General features: G+C 46.4%; 2 protein-coding genes across 5 annotated transcripts in view; both read right to left on the reverse strand.

The window, feature by feature from the left end:
* Positions 1–22363, reverse strand: part of si:ch211-193k19.2 (uncharacterized protein LOC100034574 homolog) — a 1126861-nt gene that overhangs the window by 748764 nt on the left and 355734 nt on the right. The gene's annotated exons all lie outside the window — the stretch shown is intronic.
* Positions 1531–22195, reverse strand: ahdc1 (AT hook, DNA binding motif, containing 1). Of its 4 annotated transcripts, XM_034240920.1 has the most exons (6): positions 22050–22195; positions 21657–21935; positions 8772–10025; positions 6983–8664; positions 4673–6251; positions 1531–2860 (listed from the first exon to the last, which is right to left on the reverse strand). In XM_034240920.1, the coding sequence occupies exons 3-5, from the start codon at positions 9933–9935 to the stop codon at positions 4679–4681; spliced, it is 4419 nt and encodes a 1472-aa protein (XP_034096811.1). In that variant the 5' UTR covers positions 9936–10025; positions 21657–21935; positions 22050–22195; the 3' UTR covers positions 1531–2860; positions 4673–4678. The 4 variants fall into 4 exon arrangements, with proteins under 4 accessions (XP_034096811.1, XP_034096812.1, XP_034096814.1 ...); XM_034240921.1 differs by having other exon boundaries at positions 21657–22167; XM_034240923.1 differs by lacking the exons at positions 21657–21935; positions 22050–22195 and adding an exon at positions 14863–14981.

Raw genomic sequence — 22363 nt, forward strand, 5'->3', positions numbered from 1 at the left:
ATGTTGCTAAAGCAATATGGTATAAGTGTATTTTATGGGTTAAATTAAAGAGACTAAAGTTCGGAGACAGTAGGCTAGTTGTCATGGTGATTGATTGATAGTTTTCCGCATAAATATTTAAGAACGGTTGCTAAAGTTGTTGCTAAGCGACGCATAGCTTTCCACAAGAATAAGCGGTGACTGTAATATCTCCTATTTAATTTGATTATATTATTATCAATAGTATTTGAATAAGTCATGTTATTTATGAAAGAAATAGCTTTCAGTACTTATTTTTGTCTATTTTGCATGTTTAGGCTACTTATTATTATACTTTTGTTAAATAAACTAACACTCTGTGGCTAATACACAATTATTTTAACTATAGGCTACTTTTACTTTATTAGACTGTTCTTAAAGTTGCTACAGTTTTGAGATGTTTGTAAATATTAGTCCTTATTTTACAGCTAGACCTACTAGTAACTTAGGATATTCACATTTAACACAGGCTTCCAAACCAATAATACGTTTATAAAATAGGAAACATGGTTTTATAACAACAGAACATAACGTTTTTAACATTTGCTCCCTCTTGACCAGCGACATTAAACCGATCCCTAAATGTTATTGATCAGCAATAAATAATAAGAATACAACTGACAGGGAGAATTCTGCTGTATAACAAACCTTTAAAGTGTTTTTAGTACATTTCTGTGATAATACTACAAATGTTATTGTAGGACATTTTACTTAGAATACTGCTGACCATTGAGAATCCTTACAGGTAATGGCATCCTATAAAATGAGGAAAATGTGGGTTTTAGATGGCTAATTTGGTAAATGTGGCACATCATTTCATATTTCCATTTAAATGAGATGCTGTTATTTTGGTATAGTGCAAAAGAAAAGTCTGAAAGAGCTGCATGCACTTCCTCTGTGTCTGTCATGTAGCGTTGTTGACAGTATGTGTTTCTTTCCACCATACAGAGCAAACACATTTCCTGCGGCCATGTCTTAGTCTATTTAGTCAGCCTGTTGACAAACTGTACACAAAATGCAGCCTGTAAACTCCCCCCCATCTGTTTCCTTTCTCTCACACTCTCTCTGTCTGTCTGGCACACACACACACAAGCTGCAGATGTATAATGTTTATTCTATTATAGCAAGTATTCCTGTGAGGACATGAAATGAGCGTGGGTTCCCTTCCTGTCAGCTCTCTGGTACCACCAGCCTTTACGCTGTTACGCTATTCCCTTATTTGGATGAGGAATGTTGAAACAGTACTTTTTTGTACATTTTGTTTCAGTGGCAACATCTCTGACACTCTTTCCTGATTTCCTTAGTCTGGTTTCTTTCTTTCCCCTCAAACACATCCTCCTCTCCCCACCATCTATTCCTCTCCTCCCCTCCCTTTCCCTCCCTGTCGAATCGTGTCCTTGCCTGAACCCTCTCTCTCGCGCAGACCCAGACAGCCTGGGCAAAGCCCAAACACACACAGCCACGCTCACACCTCCCATAATCCCTTAAAGAAGCAGTCTGCAATCGACAAGATTACCAATGGCAAGAACAGAATGTGTATTTAAATATTTTGCACCTCAGATACATACATGATATGTAACAGACAGATATACATTTTTTTTCATCACAAAAACCACCAAACAACACAAGACCACAGAAAAAAGAAGGGAGAGAGTGAAAGAAAGAATGAGACCCCGCCAAGACTTTTGGTGTCTGGAGAGCTTCACTCCTTTTGACCCCACACACACACGCTCACACAAACATAAATGCACACATACACACAAATACATGCATCACTGCATTCATGCTAAACACACCTTCCTCTGTCTCACGTTTGCACACAGAAAAACAAGTCTCTTTGGGGCCGGTGTGTGATTTCGATGTCTCTTTCCCTTGTAGTTAAAACAGCAAAACACAGGATGTTGGGTCTCCATGCTGCAGTTCTCTCTCCCCCTCCCCAGAGCAGAGAAACCATGGCAGAACGCTGGGGAGGGCATGTTGATGGCGGACCCTCAGAGTGATCAGGGGGCCTCTGGCTTGGAGCTGGAGTCATATGTACAGATGCTGGTATTTCAAAAGCAGAGAGCGCTTTAGTCCACTTTTCTCTTATGGGACACAACACAAGGAGTGCACAGAGCGGGACATTTGCTAGGCTCATGGTATTTCAAAAGTTGGTTTGGGCTCAGATGCGGTTCAGGCGAGAGCACAAGACAGAAATGCAGGGTCAGTGTAGTGCAGAACAGTTGCTGGTTTAGCTGAGGACAGGAGGTTGAGAGAGGACAGAAAAAGAAGGGAGAGTGTTGCAGATGTAAAGAACAGGACCAGAAAGATTTGCGGAGGGATACAGACTTATGGGAAATGGAGTTGTTTATGAATCACAACAGGACTTGAAGGGAAGAGGAAAAAGGTTTGTCTCTGTCCATCAGCATCTGGTTTTCATCTGGCAGATCCTCTTGGCCATTCCCTTACTCCAGCATAGTGTGAGTGAGTGTTCACATGTAGGAATGTATGTGTCCATGTATAGGTAGTGAATTAATCTGCACATGCTTTTCTCTCTGTGTGTGTGTGTGTGTGTGTGTGTGTGTGTGTGTGTGTGTGTGTGTGTGTGTGTGTGTGTGTGTGTGTGTGTGTGTGTGTGTGTGTGTGTGTGTGTGTGTGTGTGTGTGTGTGTGTGTGTGTGTCGTGCATGCATGTTTAATTTGAAGTTGATCTTGATTGTCAATGCTGGAGAATTAAAGCTTTACTGTCCAAAGCTGGCAGCTAAATTCTCGCCCTTCATTTCACATTCTCTAACAAAAAGTCTCCTTAACAAAAAAGAAGAAAAAAACATTTGCAAATCTGAAAAAGCTTGGTTTGAATGCACCTGAAATGAAAACACAAGGAGAGAGGGAGAGATAAAGAGGTGAAGAAGGATAGAGTGATATTGTTGACAGTAAAATGAAAGCATTCTTTAATCTTAATATTATTTTACTTGGCAAACATTCTTTACTATAAGTAAGAATTTTGTTCCATTTGTGGATTGTAGTTTGATTTGGTGTTAAAAGTAATTTGCCCTGTGGTATTGTTGCTGTTTCCATTTCTATTGATATACGTATTTGTGCTTCAGTAAGAGTTTACAGACTTTCCACTTCCATAAAAAAAAACAGTTTTTAAAAGTGTTTCTAATTACAACTAGTAATAATGCTTTTTAAACAATCATGTGAGAAAAGAGTTCACAAATGATTCAATTAATCAAAATAGATACACCAAATTGTAACGCTGATCATTACTAGATATTTATTTACTTAATTAAATATCAAATAATGAAAAAGTATGGTACTCTTCAGTTATCAAAAGGCGCATTTACACAGCAGTACTTTTCCCACAAAGGTTCATGAGAACTTAGTTCATGAGAACTCTTTGGTTCTCATGAACTAAATACAGATCGCGTTCACACCGGAATAAGTCCCTGGGGGAGGATTAGCCAAATGAAGCCGCTGACGTCACTTCTTCTTCTGCTTTGGGTTTACTGGTGTCACTACCCGATCCGTACCGCTGCCCGATCTGTACTGCGCATGTGCGAGATGGTCCGCCATATTGGAGAACTCCGGACGGCAACCCAGAAAGGACACTTGACACAGTGGCTTTTGGCAAAGCTCAAAAATAAAACGAGAGAGAGATGAGTTATTCTTATTACAACGTGACTTCACTATTATAACAACTATTTGTATTGGGTTCTTTTATTTGGGGTTAAGTACATTGTCAGAATAAGTGAGAAATGAATTTAACTTCTGTTAGACAGCTATCATACTGAATACATATTTACTGTGAATATATGCAAAAATGTATGGCATATGGCTGTCTAACAGAAGTTAAATTCATTTCTCACTTATTCTGACAATGTACTTAACCCCAAATAAAAGAACCCCATAAAAAGAGTTGTTAAATAATAGTGAAGTCACGTTGTAATAACAATAACTCATCTCTCTCGTTTTATTTTTGAGCTTTGCTAAAAGCCACTGTGTCAAGTGTCCATCTTGAGTTGCCGTCCGGAGTTGTCCAATATGGCGGACCATCTCGCACATGCGCAGTACAGATCGGGCAGAGCTGCAGATCTGGTAGTGACAGTGACAACTGTCATGCCGCAAACAACTTCACGGCGTATACTGCCACCCGAAGTCCCGAAGTCCCCGGAGTTGGGGACTGGCTTCAGTCCCAGCAGCTTCTACTGAAGCCTTCCGAGTAAATCGCCAGAACGCCGACACCTCCTCATCTCCACCGCTCCCATGTTTTCTTTTGTGTTGCCATAAGTTAGTCTCTCTGTGTTTGTGCGCTGGGCTAATGCTAATGCTAATAATGCTAATGCGAGGATAATAAAATGGCGGCTTCACAAAACTTTTTGGGAGTTTTACGGGGCGTGGTTTGCATTCCGCCCAGCCAATCAGACATAGGAACCTTTTTCTCCCACGAAAGTCCCTGCTCTCTAGCAGGGACGGAAAAGGGGGTAAAAAAGGTTCTCATGAACTAATTTTAGTTCCGGCTCTTTTTGGTGTGAACGCGACATTTCGGAACTATATCGGAACTAAAGTGGGAAAAGTACTGCGGTGTGAACGCAGCTAATCACTCTTGATATTTCTATTAGTGTTTGTCTTTATTGCATGGATGCCCTCGTTGTTTGAAGGTTAAATAAACTCACCTGCTGTTACAGGCTGGTGACGCTGAAGCTGTCATCGTTGGCTGTGTCCAGGAGCTGGCACAGCACCCCCCCCCCTTGAGCTCCTTGGGAGGGGTAGCGGTGTCCCATGCCCAAATAGGATTGGTGGGACAAGGAGAAGCCCCCAGTGTCCTCCTGATGGGGCGAGGAGTCCAGGGCCAGTTTGGGGTACGGGGAGTGAGGCATGGGGCCCTGGCGTAGGCTGGTGCTGGGGTTGGAGTGAGTATGGGAGGAGAGGTGAGAGTTGGGATGGGGGTGGTTGTTAGTGTGGGGGTTTGAGTGGGACTGGAGGAGGGAGGTGGTGTTGGTGTGTACGTTTGTGTGGGGCTGTGTGTTGTTAAGATGTGTGTCATGGGGATTCATTTGTGTGTTCGCATTGGGGCTAGCGAGCGCATTACTGTGTGTACTTCCATGGGGGCTTGTGTGCGGGTTGCTGTGTGTGTGCGCGGCTGTGTTTGAGTGTGTGTTGTGGGAGTGCGGGCTGGGGCTGCCGCTGTGCGACGTCTGTCCGTACCAGTAGGGGGAGCTGCAGTAGCTGGGAGAGTCATACTGCGAGAACTGTGGGTCTTTCTGAGCGGGGCGTTGAGAGGGACTCAGTGAAGTGGCACAGAGGGGAGTTATGCGGGGTGAGGGAGAGCAGGAGGGGGAGAATGTCCTGGAGGGGACGGGGTGGTACGTCTGGGGGGGAGGAGGTGTTGGCTTGGGAGGGTAAGAGGGAGAGGAGACACTGGGTGAGAGGGAAGAAGAGGACTCTCCAGGGTATAAGGCTGGATATCGCTCCTCAGAGGAGGGTGTGGAGGGGTAAGGGGAGGGGTACTCACAGGGGTCCTGGAGGTAGCTGGATTGGGGTGCAGGATTGGGGTTGGCCAGGGGAGAGAGGCTGCTACTGTCTCCACTGTAATAATCCAGCCCCTCCTGGAAAAGCCCCTCTGGACCTCCAGCAGAAACTGCTCCAGATGTTGAGGCAGCAGCCTTGCCTCTGCCTTTGGCCCTCCGCTCTCTCTGACATGGAGACAAACCCCCTCTGCCTCCTCTGGACCCTCTGCCCCGTCCCCCAACTCCCCGCTTAGGTCCAGGAGTAGGCGTTGGGGACGGGCTGGACGGGGAGTCGGAGAGTAAACCAGACCCTCCTTCTTTTTCTAAAAGTGGTTCAGTCCGTTTCCTTCGACCACGACCAGGTTTGCCGGTGGCCCCCCCGCCCTGGAAGAGCACATTCTGGCTCCAGTTATACGAAGGTCCTGAAGCACTCTCATGCCAATCCATCATCAGCTTCTCCAGGCTGGACAGACTGGATTGCCCCCCCTCTCCGCTGACAGAGGGAGCCTCGCTCAGTTTGTAGGTGCCACAGGTGGAGCTGGGTCCACTGCCAGTGGCCGCAGAGCCAAGGTGTGAAGAGTCAGACGAGGATTCTGAGAGAATTTCAGGAAATGGTTGTCGCTTGGCCTTCTGGGGAGTGTAGTTTGAGATATCCAAGATGTCTTTGGACTCATTGGAGCCATATTCACTGTAGCCGTGATACTGAGGCCCAAAGCCGTCTGTTGACCAGCCGCCATAACCTTGTCTGAAAGAAAAAAAAAAAGCAACACGAATTATAAAACACACAAACACACTCGAGGAATATGTTTGCACGATTGTCTGCAAATATTTCAGTTTTCACTGCTCTTTGTTGCAGTTCCAACGATCAGTAAGATGACATGAAAAGACGATTTAAACATGTTACTAATATCGATTTAGAGTTATAATGTTTAGTTGACTAACTTGTTGATTAACAAAAAAAGCAACTATTTAAAAAATGTAATAATTGTTAGTAATTCAGGATGAATAGCAAAGAATGTTGTTTTCAAGTGTCTTTTATATTGAAATGTCCTTTTCTGTGTTTAACCTAATATTAAAAGTGACATCTTTGGGACTCTCTTACTATTTTCTGACATTTATCGATCGAACAATTTATCCAGAAAATAAGCAAAATAAGCTTTAATACAAAGGAGGATTTGTTGCAGCCCTGTATAAATTCCTTCCCTGACAAACACGGTACACTTTTAAGCCAAAATATATTCACTTTTGTTACATTTGAGAGGTATTGACTGGTAATTAGCACATGGTGGACATGTTAAGTAATTCAAGTCTTCTTGAGCTTGCTGTGACTTTAATTCGTTAGTAAAAACATTTCTCTCTTCAACCCCAAGTTATATCATGTATGAAAAGACCACACAGAAATGTCCTTTAATAGACATTACATTGTATTATTTTTGGAGCACTTTTTTATGATGTCAGGCGGCACAAGTGATTTACCTGTAGCTCCACTGACTGGAGTTGTACTGTTTGTAACCCTCTGGAGATGAAGTGGAGCTGAAGGGGTTGCTTTTGGCCACAGACATGTACCCTCCTCCTGGTGATGTGGGTCCTGTTGACTCCCCCCGCACCATGGAGGAATGACCTGCTGCAGGATATCCACCATAACCTCTTTTGGCTGCTGCCTGGTAGTTAGAGTAACCCATTTGACCGACAGCCTTGCCAGATCCATATGCAAAGCTGCAGTCTGAGGGTCTCTGTGGCACCGCAGGAGAAGAGGAGGAGTAGCCGGAGGAGTAATGGCCAAAAGAGGAAGGATGGGGTGAGCTGGGCGAGTGTGAGAGAGATGGAGGAGTGGATTTGGGATAGGTAGAAGTGGTGGGGGAAGTTTGGGCCAGGCTGCCATAGCTGTGAGGAGGCCTTGCTGAGGAGCCATGTGTGTGCAGGGAACCCTCCACCCCAGAATTTGCCCCCTTGGAGCTCCACTTGGGGAATGCAGGGGACCAGCTGTGGCTGGTAGCTGGACTGGATGACTCGTAACCAGGGGTGGATGAAGCTTTCCGGGGGTCTGACTGCGAGGAGGCAATGTCCAGCAGGTCTGACGAGTCGTCCGAGTCGAGGAGGGACCTGAAATATCCGGCAAACAGGCCCTGTGAGTCCTCCCCTGCAGGCCTCACCCCCCTGCCCCCTCCCGGGCTGCTGTAGGACCCTCCCCTTCCAACCTCACAGGAGGAAAAGCCTCTTCTTGGAGATCCACAGAACTGATACCCACCCAGAGCTTTCTCCTTGTCCATACCACCCTCCCCCCAGCCACCTGCTCCATTGGGCCACTCCTGCCCCATGGACATTCCCTCCCCTTTAAATGCCCCATTTTTTTTCACACGTCTCCTCTTAACTGTTTTCTCCGCCCCAGGATCACTTCCTACAGCGCCCCCTCCCCTACCCTTTCCCCTTTTCTTGGGTAATCCATGCTCAGACAGGGGGCTCATTTTCTGATTCTTGCCAATAGATTCAAAGAAGTCACTGAAGGTGCTCTTGTTGCGCTCATTCCCCCCAACCCCCCCTGCTCCTCCTCCCCCTCTCCCAGCGCCCCCTCCTCTGCCACCTCGGGGGCGTTTATAGCCGGTGAGCCGGTGGAGCAAGGTTGATATTCCAGGGTTTTCCAGAGGGGTATGAAAGCTATCTGGCTCACTGGGTGTCCAGCAGCGGGGGGGAGAGCAGCGGCCAGTGACTGGGGGCTGGCGGTTCAAAAAGGCCAGTTTGGACAGGACATCCCCATATTCTGTTTTCACATCATTAGTATCATTAACATAGGAAGGGTAAGGGGCGGGGAGTTTAGTCCGTCGCCGCCTCTGGGGCTTCTTGGGCGGGTCTCCTATACCACCAGCGTTCGGGGTGTTGAGAAGTTCTGCCGGTATTCCTGGCGGGGGCTGTTTGGGGGGTCGTCCCCGCCTTCGCTTGAGAATAACAGGCATCTCTCCGGGAGGAAACATCACCATAACGCTCTTTCCATTGTTCTTCATTCGGAGAAGTGCGGTCGGTTCTCGAGCCACCACTGAGCCATCCACGCCGCAGTCGTTGCTTTTATCTCTCACTGTCTCCATATTGGAAATCTTGTAGCTCTTCTGTCGGCGGCTGAGGTTAACGGGAATACGAGCCACCTTGACAACAATCTTCCTCACCTGTAAAGCAGAGATCAACATTTAACATATGCACATTTAACTTGGGTAAACATCTTTTTGATTCATGGTATGAATGCGTGTCAAGTAGTAACTATGAATTAACTTACACCTACGAAACGCCCACGTCTTCGGTTATTGGAGCCTGATCCCCCCAAATCGGGGAGAGGTTCCTGCTTCACGGCTAGTGAAGCTGCAGCGATGGTTGATGTGTTCGTAAATGGAAGCTGAGCAGCTGCACGTTGAGCCATGGCTGCCTGACGCTGTTTCACACTTTTAGGAGCTGCTTTCTGGACTTTTGGTGGGGGCCTAGACCTGGATTTAGGTCCAGGTTTATGCCCAAGTCTGGGCCCAGGTTTGGGTACAGCTTTTTGAGCAGGTTTGGGTACAGTTAGAGCAATAGGGATGTCTGTAGGAGGGGGAGCTGTGGGGAGAACAGCCTCCACAGACGAATGCACTTCCTTCTCTCCAACAGCTACCTCCTCCTCTTTAACCCTCCAGATCTTCTCCACTAATACTTCATCCTCCTCCTCTCCTCCCCTCTCCCTCCCTGCTCTTTTCCCCCCATCCTCCATGCCTCGGCGGAGGCGGGAGGATTTGCGCAGGTGACAGGGGAAGCGTGGACGTCCGGAGCTGCGGAGTGCATACTTCTTCTCTGTCTCCACAGGAAGAGCAGAGGACCCTGTGTTTGGGGTGGGGCCAACAGGGACTGGACAAAAAGTGGAGGGGTTTTTAGTCTCTGCATTGAGGACCGGGGCTTTCCGTTGATTGATCGAGGCAGGATGATTGCCAAGTGCCACAGACAGGGGTTGAGGTGAAGTTGTGCGTATGGCGTCAGGTGTAAGAGTTCCGGAGAGCTTTGGACCTACAGAACCCGTATGTGGATGGATATCCATGCCTGCATGCGAAACAACCTTTTCATGCACAGCCGTGTCTATATGCGTTTGCATGTTTCTAAGTGTCTCTGCCAACACATGTGTCTCAGTGTGAGTGTCAGTCTTTTTGCGCCGGCTGTGCCCCAGCCTTCCCTGCCGGTGGAGGCCGTTGGCCAGGGCGGAAGGAGAGGAGGGAAAGTGGTCCGGGATCACCGATGCCAGTCCATCGTTAGAGGGATCCTGGGACCCCTCCTGGAGCCCGAGCTCCCTGGTCCAGAGCTCAGGCCCGGCTAGCCCCTCCAGCTCCCCCACACACGCTTTTTCCTCAGCTCGAGTCTCACCACAGCCCACTGGAGCCCCAGTGTGGCCTGAATGTAGGTGATCTGACACGCTACTCATTCAGTGAACAGTCTTGCTGAATCAAAATCAGTGTTTCTTCTTGGTAGCTGACGGAGTAGTTCTAACAACAGGAGAGTTGATTCAATGGCCCTGAGGAGAGAAATAAAAACATATATCAAAATATTATATTATAATAGATTATTAGAGAAAATAATATTATTAAAAGCACAGGAAGTCCACAAATACGTTAACATTTCCTTGTTGCATTGGTCATTGTATGGCATCAACTCTGTACATACATTTGCAACACTGATGAAATTGTGATTATGTGAAAGATTTTTTGGCAACGGGCCACACAACTAATTCGTAACACACTCTAATCTATTAACTGTGCCACCCACACAGAGGCATTACATTTACCATTCATACCCGGCACAATCAGTTGCTTTTACCGAATGGTTGTGGCGCTGATTCTGATTCTGATTCTGAGTTGAGCCTCACTCTGTCTGCCTGACTGGCTCTGTTCTGCAGGGGATCATTGGGTCATCAATACTGCAGTGGAGAGCTCACATACTTCTCTCTCCCCTCTGCCTGTACTTTGCCCGTGGTTAATAGAGTGAGAGACAGACAGGCAGACAGACACACAGACACGGAAATACAGACAGACAGACAGACAGACAAAGGAAGTGAGAGGGGAGTTAGAGAAAGTGGGAGAAATTATGATTGGAGAAATACAATAAATTGTGAGGAGGAGGAGGAGGAGGAGGAGGAGGAGGAGGAGGAGGAGGAGGAGGAGGAGGAGGAGGAGGAGGAGGAGGAGGAGGAGGAGGAGGAGGAGGAGGAGGAGGAGGAGGAGGAGGAGGAGGAGGGTGGAGCAGAAAGGAAAAGAGAATAAGAGATTAGTACATGATGTCACAGCATATATCAAACCAGACTAAAATCAGTATTTTGGTGAGGGCTGCACCATCCAACATCAGACGCTATTACTTTGGAGGATGACTTGCAATAAAGCGTAAAACTCTAATTATTGTTAGCAATTCAGCTGTGTTTTACCCGCAGACAATAGGAACATGGGTGAGCCAGTGCGACGTTATCTAGTCTATAAATCACTATATAAAACTACTTGATGAGATATATGGAGTAATATATTGTGTATTATGTATGGAAATGACAGATTTGCCCCACTTTCTTTTTTAAACGCACAATATTGAAGTGAGCAGAGTCCAATTCCACAATTGAATAGTGGTGTAAAAAGCACACACTGCATGCCACGTCACAAAAAACGATTGAAATGCATCACAAAGCTCTAGACTTGGAGGGTGCAACAAACATGAGAATGTGTGAATAATTGCAGCCACCAGGGGGAGGCAGAGAGGTCATGAAGAGAGGTGTTGAGAGGATGGAGAGATGAAGGTGACAGGACGACAGCGACTATAGAGGGATTATAGAAACCCAGAGAAGAGGAGAAATTGAAGGAAAGTCTGCCAGAAGAACACACACACAAGTCTTACAAAATCTGGACCACACGTGCTCTTTAGATTAACACGTGACTCACATTTAAAACAGAAATACAAGAGTGCGTGCCACACTTGCACGCATATACACGCACTGCTGGCTCCAACACCGTACCACATACAACACAATCCTGTTCATCCTCAGATCGCTCTGCCTCCCTCCCTCTCCAACATATGGCTCTGATTAGGAGGGAGGGAGAACAGAGAGCGGGAGACAGAAAGAGAAAGAGGGGGACAAGGAGGGGAGGCACATGAATAAGAGCATGAATGTGTGAGAAAGTATGAAAGAGGGCGAGAGACAGAAGAAGTGTATAGGGAGGGTAAAGATGTGACTGAGATAGAGAACGGGTGGAGAATGGAGGGAGAGACAGAGCTAGACAGATTCAAGAGAGGCAAAGGAGGGAGGAAAAAGTTGAGGCGAGAGGAGGGGAGGAAACCGAGGGGAAGAAGGAGGGGGCGTGTGAGAGTTTAGCTGTAGTAGAGTTAAGAGCTGCACACATGGAGCAGACCAACGTTTGCTTCTCTGAGGAATGACACAACTGGGACACACACACAAAAACACAACATATACTTTCTTTAACCCCCTCACCCATTCCCTCCCTGCCTGTCTTCTCTCCCATTCTCACTTTCTCTCTTGTCTAATTAACAGCATTCGTTAATTAAGGCTCCATCTGACCGGTGTATGAGGGAAGGAGGAGAACACATGCTTTAATTAAACATTGCTGCACATGTGCTTACACTTACATGCGCACACTGTTACTCACACACACACACACACACACACACTCACACTGTCACTCACTCACACACAGACACATGCAAATGTGCCCCCACAGTTTTATCCTCCCACACTCTCACACATCGATTTGCACATAAAGACATACATGTCTCACACACACACACACACACACACACAGAAAACAAAGACACACATGCAAATATCCTTCTACTGTGCTCAGCAGGGGGGCATTCTGACAGAGGTTAGATACCAGCCAATCAAACGCTCCCTCTATGCTTCATTGTTTAAGCAAACATTCCCGGTATCCATCAGTTGCCATTCTAACATATTCACCGTCATACGTAGCAACAAGCGTTTTGGTGCATTTTACTGCATGGCTCTGGGGCTTTAACAGTCAGTGGTGTAGTATTGTCTTTGTGATAACAGGCAGCACAGCTCCCACATGATGATCTGTTGAATCTGTTTCACAAAGAGAGGCTTTCATATAACTATTGTTTGAAAATGTTTGATCTTGTATATTCCTCATCTGCATATTAAAGTTTGTGAGCTAAGAGGAAAAGCAACAACACATTACGCCACAGAGTGAATGTGCACACATGCCAGTGAGAACTCCGAGAGGGGGACTTGTCATTCTCCAGTTTGGGCAGTTGGCCTGTCGTGCACAGAGAGCAACAATCATCCTGTACATGGGAGCTGTACAGCATATCTATTCTCTCCCCATATATCTCAACACCACAAAGGCTTGCAGACTCACAGGCCTGCCAGCATCAACCCTGAATGAGGAACTAGACCCTGTGTGTGTGTGTGTGTGTGTGTGCGTGTGTGTGTGTGTGTGTGTGTGTGTAATAAGTGTGTCTTCCTGGGTGTGTTTGTAAAAGCACTCACTGAGCTCTAACGGGTGTGCAGTTGTTGCTAAGAGACAGGCAGCAGCACTGAAACAGCATGGGGAGGGGGGTGTAAGGGAGGGGGACATGGAGGGGAGAAAAAGAGAGAGAGAGGTGGTGAGGGGGGGGAGCTCCACAGAGAGGTTTAGACAGATAAGAGGAAAGAGGGGATAAAACAGAGAAAGGGGGAGAGATGGAGAAAGTGTATGTGAGGCCAGGAGAGGAAAATGGGAGGGGGGGGTCCACAGAGACTGAGTGACACCGAGCAGAAGCCAACTACCAGCCTCGTTCCTCCACACCACCTCCACCCTAACTCAACCTGCAGCTCCATCAGCCTAGAACACACATTAATGAGTGCTTTTTTTAAATGACTTGTTTAACCCTTCATGGCATGAACCCAGAATAATATCTGAACTTCTGTCCTCTAACAAACCAGAGTCAGATCCTGCTGACTGGTCCTCCCCCTCACACTCAGACTAAAGGGGGCCGAGCGTGACAGTCCAGTCTTAAAAACCTTTCTTATCATTTCTCCTTTTATTTCAAGGTTTATTTTTATTCCTCAATAACGATTTACATTGTTCTTTCCTCTTGATGCTGAAAATGAAGTACAGCGCATCATCAATTGTTTTTAAGTTGTTGTTTTTTTCTTATGCTTATTATTGTTCTTACATCAAACACACAACAAGGCACAACTTTTTATACAAAAAACGGAGAAGAAAAGAATGGGAAAAAAACAAGTTGATGACTAAGTGACATCTCAAGTCTTCTGTGAGGTGTTTTTATGTTGTTTTCAGGATAGAAAATGTCTGTTTGACTTTGTCAATGAAACATGAAACATTACCTGACATCACACAGCATCATATTGAAGTGGCCACTGGACTCAAATAAACGTTGGCATGAATTATGGCTCTCTTAGTATGGAGTTAAAAAACAGAAACTTATGTTTGCATATTGATGTTGTTTCACAGCAATTACAAGAAAAACACAACACAATTTATTCTACTTCAGAAGCGTTACTGAACACACTCATAACATAGGCACAAACTAAACTGTACATAGACATTCTCTGAAACTGATACTTAATGAAAAAAACTGAAGTTATAAGGTCATGCCTTATACACTTATACTGTGCAATATAGACCAACAGGCAGTAACACTGAACAGCTAGAATTAGAGCCGATCCAAACTCAACAGACCTGGGTTTGCAAGCTTGAGTTTTCCTAAGTGTGCCAAGGGGGGGGGGGGGCGGGCGTGGAAAGTTCTACACATATATCAAACTACTGGGGCCAACATGCCTGCACACAAATTAACACCAGCACCCCTCAAAAACCGGAGCTGAACTCTAGGCTGAGCTGGGCTGTAGCTGCGCACACACTCCATCCAACTAACACACTTACATACAGACCCTCAGCCCCCCCCCCACCCACTCACACTCTCCTTCACACTGACCTCTCCTCTCTTTCCTCACTCACATCTCACCCGTCCTGCCTGCCCCCCCGCCCCCCACCATTCACCCTCTAAAAAAACCCACATCCCTAGCGGCAGGAAATGCCTGATGATCTCCATCATGAGTGTGCGTGCTGTATCTGCTGCCAAGAGCAAGCATGTGTGCACGCACGCCTGCAACAAGCACGCACACAAAGCGTACGAATGAACGGAGAGCAACACATAAACCATATGTGCAGACAAACTCAGAGGCAGACAGACACACACATCTAACGTAAACACACATCACACACACCAGATACAGTGGTGGCTCAGCCAAGGATTCACACAGGGGACCGGAGAAGTAGCACGAAACACGAGTCAACACTAAACCAGGACCCCCCACCCCCTTCTGAATGTCTCACCCTCCGACTGTCTCCCTCCTGTTGTTTCTGCAGGAACCTACATGCTGTAGTTATTTTAAGATGAGGACGAGTGTATTACCCCTTCCTCTTCACTTCTCCTTCTCACTATTCCCTCTCTCATCCCTCCCCCAGTTTCTCTCCCACTCCTCAACACCCCTCCCTCATCTTCAACTCAGCCTGACACTCGCTTTCTCTCTCCTCTATATCTTCCACTCCTGCAAGCAGTTTCCTGGCGCTGCTGATGGCCGCCCCTCAGTCAGGTCATGTGACCGACCACGCCAGCTGGGAACAGCTAGGAGTGCGCACATGTGCGAGCGTGCGAGGAAACGCAGGGATACTTCTGGAAACTCACACAAACACATGCAAATACGGGAAGAAACCAACCACTTAGGTGCAAACACAGACACACTCCCACTTACTTCTCACGCAGGTGCACACACACACTGAGCTGGCATGTATAGGCTACACAAAGGTATATATACTTCATGTAAATATTGCTCTATATTTATTATAAGTTATAATAGTTTTATTTATTTTTTGTCTTTTCCTTACAATGTAACTTATTTGACTGTGTTTATGGATGCACCGTATACACCAAGGGAAGGCAAGTTTATTTAAATAGCCCCTTTCAACACCTTTCAAAAAATGAAAAACATTAAGGGCATTAATATATAGTGCAGCGACATTTTTCTTTTTTAAATGGTATTTAAAAACAGTCATTAAAAATCATTGAGAATAAGATCAATATAAAACAAGCTAATACAGAATAACACAGGTATAAAATACATGAAAAAAAGTTACAATGCAGTGTTCAATTTCAAAAACCTACTTGGCACTAAACGTGTTTCTGACGCTCACACTGACGCACACTTCGCGTAGTTACTGGCGCACTTTAAAACTTCACATACACGTAAGCACTGTCACGCATACACCTCACACAGAGGACACACACGCCAAATGCTTGGCCCCTGACACACTCAGACCTTGAGGCCAGTGTTTCGGGGCCTCAGTGCTGCGGCCCTGACTTCCTGACTCCTCCTCTCTCCTCCGTACTCCTGTTCCACAGTTGCTGTGGGAGACGCTGCTGCAGCGCCCGTTGCCAAGGAGAAGGCTGCTGGCTGTTTGAACAACAATGGCCGCCTTGTGAACATTCCAACTGTAGGTACTGACAGCTCATCAGCCACAGCCTCAACACACACACACATGCTGCTCACAACGCACACTGACACGACACAACTGTAACACTCAGATTCTTGGCCTCGAGCCTGAACGTGGTAACACTCACACACAAACACAATCAGGCACACACACACACACACATCTGTGCACGCTCTAAGAAATTATGACTTCTGCTGAGAGGATAAGAAACCCTTCATTCCCTCTCTGTCTACCTGCATCTCTCGACCATCTCACTCTCTCTCTCACACACACACACACACACACACACACACACACACACACACACACACACACACACACACAAAAGCACACACACATCACACATTCAGTGTGCAGTACATTCATCCATCTTCCCCCTTCTCCCAGACTACTCTCTGTCTTTCTCTCTTATCTCTTTCTCTCTCCTCCCCCTCCTGCTTTCACTCTCTCACCCGCTCTTCAATTGCTCATCCATGCCTCTCTCTCTCTGCCTTTCTGTCTCAGGAAGTGTGTGTTCTCACTCTCACGCACACACACACACACACACACACACAGGTGGACGACACACATTCACAGAGAGAGAGAGAGAGAGAGAGAGAGAGAGAGAGAGAGAGAGAGAGAGAGAGAGAGAGAGAGATAGAGAGAGAGAGAGAGAGAGAGAGAGAGAGATTCGCTACCTTCTCTCCTGGAAGGTAGCGAATCTTTTTTGTCCCTTGGGGGCATACACTTCCTCTGAGAAGGAGGGGAAAAGGGAGGGAAGAAATCAAACTAGAAACAAGAGGAAGAGGAAGAAGGAGAGGAAGGGAGAGAAAGAGGAGTGGGTCAAAAAACTATATTCAGTGGGGATTTATAGACAGACCCCTTAGTGCTCTGATTATCTGTTCATATTGATGGGACGACATTGAAGCCACGCTGGTGGAACGCTGAGACGGTGCTGAAGCCAAATTGGGTAGAGAGTGTGTGTGTGTGCGGGGGGGTGGGGGCTTCGGGGGTGTTGAGGAGAATCACTAACAAGTCTCTGCTTATCCTCTGACTCACTGTTTTTAACACACATACCCAGACACATGTGTACGCACACTCACATGCAGCTAAAAACAAAGATAACTAGCACGCTGACGCACAAGCATAAGAAATCAGACACACTGTACATGTGTGTGTGCATGTGTGTGTGAATGAGAAAATGATTGTGTTTGTGAGACACAGCGAGTATGTGTTTTGTGCCAGACACCAAGAGATGCTTTTTTGTGCGTGTGTGTCTGCGTGTTTTCCCAATCTCTCGCTCCTCTTTAATAATTGAGCTGATTCTGTCCAGCTTGTTAGGGAGGTACACAGCAGCTTCACACTCTCTCTTCTTCTCCCTCTCATCCTCTCTCTCCTCATCCTTCCATCTCGCCGCTCTCCCTTCATTTATCACTCCTCTTCCTCCCTGACCCCTCCGTCCTCTCTCTCTCAGTCCCTTCCCCCCCGAGCTCTCTCCTCTCCTCTCCCTTCGCAAATCCCTCCTGTTCTTTGACCTCTCCCTCGCCTCTCGCAGTTTCAACCCCCCCCTCCACCCCGCTGCCCTCCATCATCCCTCTCCTCTTGTCTCCCTCCCTCCATCCTCTGGAGGTGAAAGGTCGAAGCTTCCTCTCCACTGTCAGACTCAAACCGGCTGCAACCAGCCCTGTGGGGGGTGAGGGAGAAAAGGAGAATGAGCAGAATGGGGAGGTAGGTGAGGAAGGACATAGGAAAGGTGGGAGGGAAGGAGAGAGGGAGATAAGTTGAAGAAGAAGAAAAAAGGACTGACTAAAGCAAAGATGGGGGGGCAGAGGGGTTAAAAGAGTGAAGGATGCGAGAGGAAAGAACAGGGAGATGTTTTTTTTTGCCAATGACACGGAGGAGAGGTTTTATGAATGTATCGTGTGGGAGGTGATAGAATGGAGCACAAACACTGTTTACACTAATGCTAAATGGCTGCTGCTGTGTGTGTGTGTGTGTGTGTGTGTGTGTGTGTGTGTGTGTGTGTGTGTGTGTGTGTGTGTGTGTGTGTGTGTGTGTGTGTGTGTGTGTGTGTGTGTGTGTGTGTGTGTGTGTGTGTGTGTGTGTGTGTGTGTGTGTGTGTGTGTGGTTAGGGGGGGAGCTATTTCACTGCAGGTGTAGATTAGATTAATAGGAGTCACAAAAGACAGGACCCTACACCGCAAGGACAAAGTAATGACTAATTGTTTCATCCAGTCGCTCGTTGTGGAAAATATTAAAAGAGGAAGAAATATTCAGAACATGAGCAATTAGTCAATATTAACGTCTTATTGAACTTTAAGAAGTTTTTGGACAGCAGACAATGGAAACCTTACAGTATAACATCTCTGATTTGGAAACAACAGCAAAACAAACATGTGTGTATTGTGTATCTTAGTACAACTAGCCATATGCTGATAGATATAACATCTGAATGTAGCTTAGAGCTCCTAACGAGTGCGTTTTTTTCTCTACAAAGAGATTTTTTATTTGAATCTGTGCCCTAAATCAGTTTCTTATGTATTTTGGGTTGGATTTCAAGTGCTGAATAAATGGCCTGGCTCATTCACAACACTGGAATAAAATCCCTTTTCCTAAACGGCAGTCATATATAAATGTGTTTTGAATAGTTCAAAGGGAAAGTGCCAGATTGATCTTCAGCTGACTTTCACAAAACGTCTGTAAGCAAAGAGAAAAGCTCTTTGTTGCGTTTGACAAATCGTGAGCGCAGCTAGAAGCCAAATTCCTAAAATGAGATGCGTTATATGCCCAAAATATTTTGGGAAATTCAGCGTTAGTAAATACTTCATATCTGATTTATAGATTACTGAAGCTCTGTCAGGGAGCCGGGTTCATATGGTCTCTGTAACTTAAGGTAATATGGTCAATACAATAATATTATAATTATAATAACTATAATCCTATTTGTATAAAACGTTCTTAGTGCAAAAATATGTGAAGAAAACCAAAAATAAGTACATAGTTATAAAACTATACACCTTTAGTCTAATGGTAAAAAAAAAACACTAAACGGAAAGTGTGGACAAAAAGCTAAACATAACAAAAGAAACATAAAGGACATCATTTCACGTCTGTCCTTGTGTCCTTGTGTCCTTGCTGTTAGAGGAATCCCTGTTTCAGGTTTCTATGTTAACCCCGTAATTGTGGCGTTTCTTTTGAGCAGTTGTTTGCACTTAAAGAGTCTAAGAACAGAGTAGGTCATTTGGGAAATTGGGCTCTATAAAAAAATAATGTTGATTGATTGATTGACTGACAAAGCAAAATAAAAGTTACAAATCTCGCATTGAAAAAGGCATTTCTATACAAATATGTTTTAAGAAATGATTTCAAAACAGGTAAATATGCTGTCAAGCTCAATCTTTTCAGGAAGGGAAAGAAATCTAGTGATACTGATGGCAAACACCCGGTCATATTAGTCTCCCACCTTGACCTGCCAGCGGGGCTTAAGGATCTGAGGACTTGGAGTTTTGGGAGTCAAAAGATTGGTAATACAACTGGGGGGCCGTATTTGGAGCCTCAAAAGATTATTTAATCAATCCTGAATTTAACTAGCAAACAATGAAGGAAGGAAAAACATTTTTTTGGTAAACATGTTTAGACATGCTGCATCAGCATCTATTAACTTTATCTTAGCCGCTATTCAACAGGTTGAACTATCCTAAACAAAACTTCCAAAAATACCAGGACACCGGTGGAAATCAATAGAGATAAATCACCAATCAATGTGTCTATGTACAGTTGTGCACGTGTGTGTGTGTGTGTGTGTGTGTGTGTGTGTGTGTGTGTGTGTGTGTGTGTGTGTGTGTCCATTCTGTCTTCTCCATCTCCATGACGACCTCCATATCAAAAGGACATCTGACTACAGCACCCTCACATGCTGATAGGCAGAGAGAGAAAACAGGTGATTGGTTGAGCGTTAGGCTGTCATATCTGCAGGGTGTATCTTTGTGACACTGCAACACACACACACACACACACACACACACACACACATACACACACACGCTGGCTTGTCACTGTCATCAACCCACACGCCTACGAACTGCAGCAAGACGCAAACAAAAGGTACTTCCACAGCACACACACACATTGAGAGGTACATGCATGCTAACACACACACACACACACACAGACACACACACAGCTTTGAGACGAGATGTGGTGTGTTAGGTGCGCTGACCCTGCCAATGAGGACAGGAGGAACATCAACGGAGCTACAAGGCCGTTGCTATGACAACTAGCCCAGCTCACACAGGTAGGAAGCACAATAGGCCTAAGCTGTTATATGTTCACATTCCCTCTGTTTGTCACACACACACACACACACACACACACACACACACACACACACACACACACACACACACACACATACACACACACACACACACACACACAGGGCCATGCACTCAAGACAAGACTGACAGACAGTGATTGCATGCCAAGGTAAGGCCATTCGCTTTTCCTTCCAGCATTCAGAAGGCTGAAATTATTCATTATGTCCAAGTGGACCTGCCAAAAAGAAACTCAGTCTTCAGCTGAGCCACTCAGAGAGTGAGACAGGCTGAGTGTGAGACAGTCTGAGTGTGAGACAGGCTGAGTGGTAGACAGACAGATGGACAGACAGACAGCCAGGGAGAGCATCACTCTGCATACTAACGGCACCTGCACTAGGGCAGCCTGTGCACGTCTCTGAGGGGCCCCTTAAATAACGAACTGTCACTGCCCAGACATCGACATTGACTTCTCTCTCCCTCTGCTCTCCTTCAGTTTCTCATGCACTCTTTCTCCCTTTGTCCCCCCCCCCCCCCCCCCACAGACAAGAGCTGATAATCACCACCATGAGTACGCCTTGTCTCTCAAGCCCTGTTGCCACTGCAGGATGTGCTGCTGCTGTGTCCTGCCTGTAACTGCCCTGACAACTCAGCTCAGGCGGGCTGCCGGGATGGAAACCCTGCGGCTGGACGGATGCTCACCGGGACTCTTGGTGTCTCCTGTTTATACTAAAAGCAAACACCTGTCCATCACCAGGAGCTGGGCTCACAGTCAAACCTCTGGTATATGTCACTGGCATGTAAATTCAGTCTATGAAAAGTCCCCCACAGAGATATTGAGACAGCAAATAAATAGTGTGTGTGTGTGTGTGTGTGTGTGTGTGTGTGTGTGTGTGTGTGTGGGTGTGTGTGTGTGTGTGTGTGTGTGTGTGTGTGTGTGTGTGTGTGTGTGTGTGTGTGTGTGGTGACAGTACCTGAGGTACTATATACTGTTGCTCTGCCTTTGCTGTATCAATGCTGCTATAATGAGGCTAATAAGTGCTTAGGATATTGCCAAAACTAGAAATTACAGGCGGGATACTCAAGCTTCATTACGCGAACATTTAAAGACATTATATGTGTGTTTTGAAGATCATCATTTAAAACCCCACCACACACGCTGCATGCCCACAGTAAAGATGACCCAGCAGCACGAATGCAGAGCTCAGTCCGTCGTTGGCAGCGACGAGGTTAATGTAAAAACTCAAAAAGGAAACGTAGCCAGAGGTGCGCAGCACAACTGGCTGAGCGGACACTAGGCTAATTTGTTATGTTGTGTACACAAGATGCTGCACGCGCACTCACCAAGGGAGATAGAGAGTCTGGGGGCTCGCTCTGGGGCTCGCGCTGGATGCTCGCGCTGTTGCGGTGTCAACGCTGGCTCGGCGCGGCGGTCGGTGACGCTGCTCCGGTCCTCATCCCGGGTCACGGAGCCGCTGCAGCCGTCAGCCATTGTCCCCTTTCATCTGGTCTCCCCAGACAGCCCTCCTCCCAAACCAATGTAAACGTCTCCGTCCTGCTGTCTCGCGGCACCGTCTCGAATGGCTCAATGGAAAAAACCGCTCCTCTCGCTCACACCAATCTCTGCACCCACAAAGATGGGAAAGCAAAACACAAAAGGAGGGAAAAAGATTAAATAATGGAGAGGCTGGGAGGTTGCTTCACAGTCTTGTCCGCAAATAAAGTGCAGGACATTACCGCGCTCGAGCCCTGTGCTTCGGTTTTGGTGACAGGCACGGGAACTCACCACGGTATGCGGGAGGCGAACACGGTGTGCGTTCTCTGCCTCTGCAATTCCAGCTCTCTGTCTCTCGTGCGCCCCAGTCTCCGCTGGTGCCTCTCCAACGTGCCTGACTGTCAAAGCCATCCGGGCACCCGTAGCTGGCCTCACTTTACCACTTGTGGAATTGTGGGGAAACAGTAGTTTACTTACAAACTGAAAGAGAGCATGCGTTAATGAGGAAGAGAGAGATATACACAGACAACAGTGGGAGGAACTGCCACTGAAAGGG

The sequence above is a fragment of the Gymnodraco acuticeps genome, unplaced genomic scaffold (assembly GCF_902827175.1).
Source record: "Gymnodraco acuticeps unplaced genomic scaffold, fGymAcu1.1, whole genome shotgun sequence".
Classification (NCBI taxonomy): domain Eukaryota; kingdom Metazoa; phylum Chordata; class Actinopteri; order Perciformes; family Bathydraconidae; genus Gymnodraco; species Gymnodraco acuticeps.